General features: G+C 30.9%; 1 protein-coding gene across 3 annotated transcripts; it reads right to left on the bottom strand.

The window, feature by feature from the left end:
• Nucleotides 1-419: 419 nt before the first annotated feature.
• LOC140985250 (axial regulator YABBY 1-like) lies at nt 420-4,389 on the bottom strand. Of its 3 annotated transcripts, none has more exons than XM_073453043.1 (7): nt 4,041-4,389; nt 3,140-3,292; nt 2,629-2,746; nt 1,638-1,686; nt 1,165-1,240; nt 912-986; nt 420-690 (listed from the first exon to the last, which is right to left on the bottom strand). In XM_073453043.1, the coding sequence occupies exons 1-7, from the start codon at nt 4,137-4,139 to the stop codon at nt 619-621; spliced, it is 642 nt and encodes a 213-aa protein (XP_073309144.1). In that variant the 5' UTR covers nt 4,140-4,389; the 3' UTR covers nt 420-618. The 3 variants fall into 3 exon arrangements, with proteins under 3 accessions (XP_073309144.1, XP_073309146.1, XP_073309145.1); XM_073453045.1 differs by lacking the exon at nt 4,041-4,389 and adding an exon at nt 3,828-4,022; XM_073453044.1 differs by lacking the exon at nt 4,041-4,389 and adding an exon at nt 3,394-3,806.
• Between the last annotated feature and the right edge of the window lie 1,567 nt (nt 4,390-5,956).

Here is a 5,956-nt window from a genome sequence, read left to right as displayed (position 1 = left end):
TGCGTTGTCAATTACCTATGACATTCAACAGTTTTTAGTTGTGCAATGTGCAATGCACATTTCGGATAGTTGATTTACATGCGGATTAGAGATAACTTTGACAAAACCAGATAGGATATTATTGGATAATTATCATATCGCCACTATCAGATTTGCATATATATTCTCGAGTGAAAATGGTATTTTTGGCCATAAGATTTGTATCGCAATTATTAGATTTGTAGAGGTGTGACTGCATGAAGTCTAGCCAGAATTCCCCACTACGAACGTTGCTGGATTAAGAAAAATATGTTATGAAAGAAAAATCAATTTTTAATGTATTTGCGATGTTGGGTTAAATCACGATAAAATAAGTACTATTTTCCCATCTGACAACACATATGTCCGCAGGTTGACGACATATCAAAACTATATATATCTAAATATAAACAGTAAACGATCTTCGTTAATTAATTTTTAAGATGGGTTTTCAGAGTGATTAGTAGTTAACATTTCCACTGCATGCAAAATCATCTCCCACCACAACCATCAAGTCTTTTTCATTAAAATACAAGCCAAATTTAAAAGCCCTAATCGCATAACATAGGAACATAATTAAATTAACCAGCTGCGACTTTCTTAATAGGGAGAAACACCCACATTTGCTGGAGCAAGAAAGCCATCTTTCATCAGGACGACATCGTCTCCTTCCTACGAGTTCAACGGCTAAATTAGTTAAATATGCAGCAAAGATCACGAGTTTAAAATGATCAAAATATTATAATAGATGCCTTCAACAATTGTTTGGTGATTTTTTTTAAATGCTTGCCACATTTTGTGTAAAAGTCATGTGAAATAACATAAAATCGAGAATACCTGCAGATATTGTCTCAATTAAGATGTAGGGTTAATTTTGAGATGTATAAATATACCTGTTGGCAGACAGATGGTTTCTTCACAGGTTGATCAGGCATAAGTCCAAAGTGAATGTGAGGAAAATGTGCCCACTAAAAACAAGAAAAACTACTAATCAAAATCACCATAATTATAACTGAGTATGCGTAGTAGCCATACTCAAACATGTTTCAAATTTCACTGATAAGACACATCAAAACTATTGAATTTTTCAGAAAATTTTGGCTAATTATGATATTTTCGTGTTCTTTTTTCTTGGATCGATCTTACGTTTTTTGCCGCAGCACTAAAGGCTTCCCTGTGACTAATATCAGGGTTTCCAGCTTTGATACGTTGGATCTCATCCCTGCAAAATTATGTGATAAAAGTTAAATTAATTGAGTGCCTTCTGTTAAATTCTAGTAGTATATAATATTTATATAGTACATATAATAATCTTAGGAGTCAGAATTAGCTTCAAAAGAATTTATACGCTTACTAAAGAGAAGCTGTTAAAAGCAGTAATATATTAATAATAAAGCTGCAAGAACTTCCATGTATATAAACATGGGTTAGCTAGACAGAGATAGGGCCACAGGGGATCTATATCTATATACTCGTGAACACACACACACACACACACACACAAAAATATACATGATTCCCGTAGGACCCAAAAAAGAAAAAGAAAAAGAAAAAGAAAAAGAAAAAGAAAAAAGAAGAATGCGTGTATAAATTATATATTTAATTTTACAACTACTTACTTGATGAACCGATTGTAAGCAGATGGCACTCTCTGTCTTTTTTCTGGAGCTGAAAATAAACATATAAATAACAAACAAACAATAAAACAAAAAGTGACACATTAATTAATAAATAGCTATGCTGACTTTATTTATATTTCTGCATTCAATATCTTGTCTGTCATATATGTGCCCTCTCCTTTTCTCCTCATCACTGCCTCATCATTATCAAATGATTTTGCTTTTCAGTATTTTTTTCTTCTGAGATTTTGCTGTTTCACACACTTTCTTGGTTTCCGGGGGACATAAATTAATAAATTTCTTGCTTTGATTTTATTTTTTATTTTTTTTTAAAAAAAACTGGCAATAATGGCTAAAAACATGTTCATCTTAATTATGATGAAAAACATTAGGAAAACAAAGTTAGGGTTTGAAATGAATTTAAAAATACAAGATCTCAACATTTGCATAGAAGAAAACTCAAAACTTTGACGAATTTGAGGGTATGGTGTTAAGATTTTTCACTCATTTATGATACTTAATTAGTCTAAAATGAAGCGACGCAAATCATAAAATTTGCAAATAATGTTAGGACCACAGAAATTATGGAAGTAAAAGATATATATAGAAGTATTTATTGAAGGAGAAGGAGAAGGAAAATCATTTGATTACTGATGGTGTAAATAAAGTATAATCACTGTTTAAGAGTAAACTCTCTAAAAGCATTTTCTTGTTCTTTTCTTCTTTTTTAAATAATACATTATAGTGAAGTTTTAGGATCTTATTTAGTTAAGAAAATACTGTACAACATAAAGTTTAGAGCTGACTGTGATTCAAAACATTCTACACACACAAAGAATAAGGGTGAAAGCAAGAACCTTTTTTTAAAAAAATCATAGAGGATTTTCAAATATTTGTTTAGTACTCATGATAAATGTAATTAAAGAACGAATAATAATTTTATAGTAGATAAAAATAATACGATACAAAATAAAACTGTGAAGGATCTTACGTCGGTTAGCAACTGGTGGCTTAGGAAGCTCATCGATTCCTCGAACGGGTACGATAAAGGATTCATTTGGATTTGGCTGATTGTTCAACATATTCGATGGCGAGTTACGAATCTCCTCCTGCATATAAAAAAAGTAGAGTTATCAGCCAGGACTTTCTGAAAAAAATGTTAACAAATATAACCAGGAACTGCAATTGGATCGAGATTAATAAGATATGTTTTATCCTGTAATTTCAAGAACTCAAAACTGGTCAAAACATAAGAAATATGGCTTTCTATATTATATAAACAGATTTTTCAATAAAATTAAGCTCAAAATCAATATATTTTTTTTTTACCAAATACACAAATCCACCGCATGAAATCCAGATTTTTATGTTGCTGTCTATATCATACAAGATGGATTTTGGATGAGAAAAAGAATTAATTAAGTAGATAATTTTTTAAGCTTTAAAAAACATTAATTGAAGAGAAACCCTAATCGATCATCTGGCTTTGTATGTATGTATACCAGAAGATTCTGAGGAGAGAAAAATGAATGGCCAAGATGAAGCTGATTGGCCGCAGGGAGACGCAATCCGCGCATGTTCACGGACAAAAGATTGGTGCAATGGCCACATCTAACAGTCACAGTCTTGAACAAACTTGTGCAAGGAACACTGACCTAAATAATTCAAGAATTGTATATAATCAATACCTTCAAGGATAAAATGAGAAAAAAGATGAAGGGTTTTCAGTCAAAATTTAAGTTCTAAAAGTTCTTACAAAAAGGAAGCCATCTTCAAGAAAAGTGAGTTAAAGATTTAAAGGACTGTCATACAAATCAGACATATGTACTTGAAGCTTTTCACCAAAACGAAGCATCTTTTTTAGAGTAGTTACGCAAAGATTAAAGGGTTTTTTTCTTCGAACCATAAATATTGAATCTTTTCATAAAAAGTTAGAATTTTTCTGCAAAAAATGAGAAGAAGTTTAAAGGGTTACAATTGAACTATGAATGCTCAAAACCTTTTACAAAAAGGAAGCAATTTTCAAAATTATCTAGCAAAACACGAAAGGGGTTTCGCTCAAAACAATATACACTAAAGCTCTCAAAAAATTTATCAAGAAAAATTTGCAAGAATATCAAGGAAAAGAGAGAATGATTTCACTCAAACAACAATAAAAAAACATCCTTCCAAAAAAGGAATTATTTTTACCAGAAAACTTAAGAAAATAAAGATCGAAAGGGTTTCATTCCCTTATCAAGAAGACTTAAAATCAATACAAACAGGAAGAAATGAACTGGGAAAAGATTAAACAAAACAAAAACACAACACATATATATCTATATATGTATATGAAAAAAGAATGTGATGAACTCTATTCTCAGTAGTGTATAGTCTTGTTCCATGAACAAGTGATGATAATACCGCGAGGACAGTATCACAATAGTTGCAATGGACGTAACAGAGCTGCTCCGAAGGAGAGAGGTGGTGGTGGTCCGGTGCAAAAGCAGATGAAGAGGACATTTTCTAATTATTTTTTGGGGGTTTTTTAAAATTTTCTGAGGATGTTTTTTTTTTTGGATTGATGATTCTCTCAGATTGATTTGATTGATTGATAGGTTGACTGATCGAGGTATGTATATATGGGGGTTTGTGATTGACAGATTAACCACCTTGGATCTGATCTTCTGAATGTTTTTCTTTCTCTTTTTTTTTTATTTAAAACTTTTGTTGGGGATGAGTTATAGTAGACAAGAAGCTGAGAGAATCAAGAATGAGTTGTGTTTGAAAACAGGGGGTGCCCACTAATATAGTAGATTATTTGAAACAACTACAAAATCTGTGTTTTTTTTTTAAAATATTCATTCCTCATATTATACATATAAAATTATATATTTTAAAGTAAAGTATATAATCTCATTATACACATTGGTATTCACATAATATAGAATGTAACAAGGATTTGAGACAAGAGACAATGATTCAACAAATTAATTTTGACGTCAAGAAGGAGAAGAGCGAAATTTGAAGTTAAAAATATATATCTGAAAAAATTTAAGTTTTCCATTTACAAGGGGTTGTCAAATTTGTTATTTGCCTTATGCAAAGATCAAGAATTCAATGTCTCAAAATTAATTTACTGGATGCTGAAGTTCACTTATTCTTAATGAATGAGTAGAATTATGGCACAAATTCATCCCTTATGTAATGTTCTAATCACGATGTGTTTTTGTGTGTGTGTAATCTTTTATTTTTAATTAGGACTAAAACTATAGGAGTATTTCCTATTTATTCCTTCCTATTATACTCAGATTGTCACGGTCTTTCTTTCTAGCCACACTATTCAGTAGGAATGACTGAAATAACTGATGAAATATTTACATAAAAAAATTGAACTTTAGCTCATAAAATAGAAATTTTAACATACTTATTCTTACATTTATCATCTGTCTTTTTTCCATAAATTTTATATTAACTAATTATATCAACTGTATTCTAATAATTATGTTCCAGATTTCAGTCACATAAACTACGTATCAATGAGTATGGATATTTGACCAACGATTTTTATTTTAATATAGATTCCACACTAAAATAAAAGGAAATTACGTTCTTCAACTCAATAAAAATTAAACTAAGTAACACTACATTCGTATATATTATACATGAAGCATTCCCTACAGTATTCTAGATCGATACGTACAACTTGTGGATGTATACATACATATATGGGGCCGTAGAATGGCGAGAAGTATGGTTGGCATTCCCGATGGACAGAGGCGGCAGAGGTGGGGGAGAGGCACTCCGATAGGGACGTGTGCATGCCCCTCACACATTTACCTGTTCTTTTCACACTTATTTCTTCTTAATACACACACACACACACACACACACACACTTTAAATCTGTATAACTTTTATAATATATTTATTTAAATTACTCGTTTCCCGATTTTTATAACTTACATGTATATGCTATGTATATATGTATTTTTTTTAACCCTAAACGTAGGGTTTAATAAAGCCTTAAATGGCGGGCACCTATCCTCTGCACTTACTATTATTACCCTTTGATTTTGAAGTTTAGTCCGCTAGCTCATTCATCAGAAACAACACGCAAACACATCAGATTTGATTCCATCTTTTTTCGTGCGATCGAAAGTTTAAGCCATTTAATCGGTAGTATGGATGTATGGATAATAATATCTATATATGTTTTAATATATATTCTTTAATAATCAAATACAAGAGTAATTTTTTGAATTAATAAATTGATTGTTTTGTTTGCTGATTTGTGTCCAAGAACAACTACAATTTACAAGATTTAATAAGGGTTAACGT

Source organism: Primulina huaijiensis, chromosome 9 (genome assembly GCF_012295235.1).
Source record: "Primulina huaijiensis isolate GDHJ02 chromosome 9, ASM1229523v2, whole genome shotgun sequence".
Taxonomy (NCBI): domain Eukaryota; kingdom Viridiplantae; phylum Streptophyta; class Magnoliopsida; order Lamiales; family Gesneriaceae; genus Primulina; species Primulina huaijiensis.
Note: the sequence above shows the minus strand (reverse complement) of the source record. Positions and strands in the feature narration are given on the sequence as shown.

What these genes read in the sequence shown, in the direction of transcription:
- LOC140985250 (XM_073453043.1), bottom strand. Translation starts at nt 4,139, where the DNA reads ATGTCCTCTTCATCTGCTTTTGCACCGGACCACCACCACCTCTCTCCT. An exon ending in GCTTACAATCGGTTCATCAA is followed by an intron (nt 1,241 to 1,637) that starts GTAAGTAGTTGT and finishes ATAATTTTGCAG; the next exon opens with GGATGAGATCCAACGTATCA. An exon ending in AACCATCTGTCTGCCAACAG is followed by an intron (nt 691 to 911) that starts GTATATTTATAC and finishes TTGAACTCGTAG; the next exon opens with GAAGGAGACGATGTCGTCCT.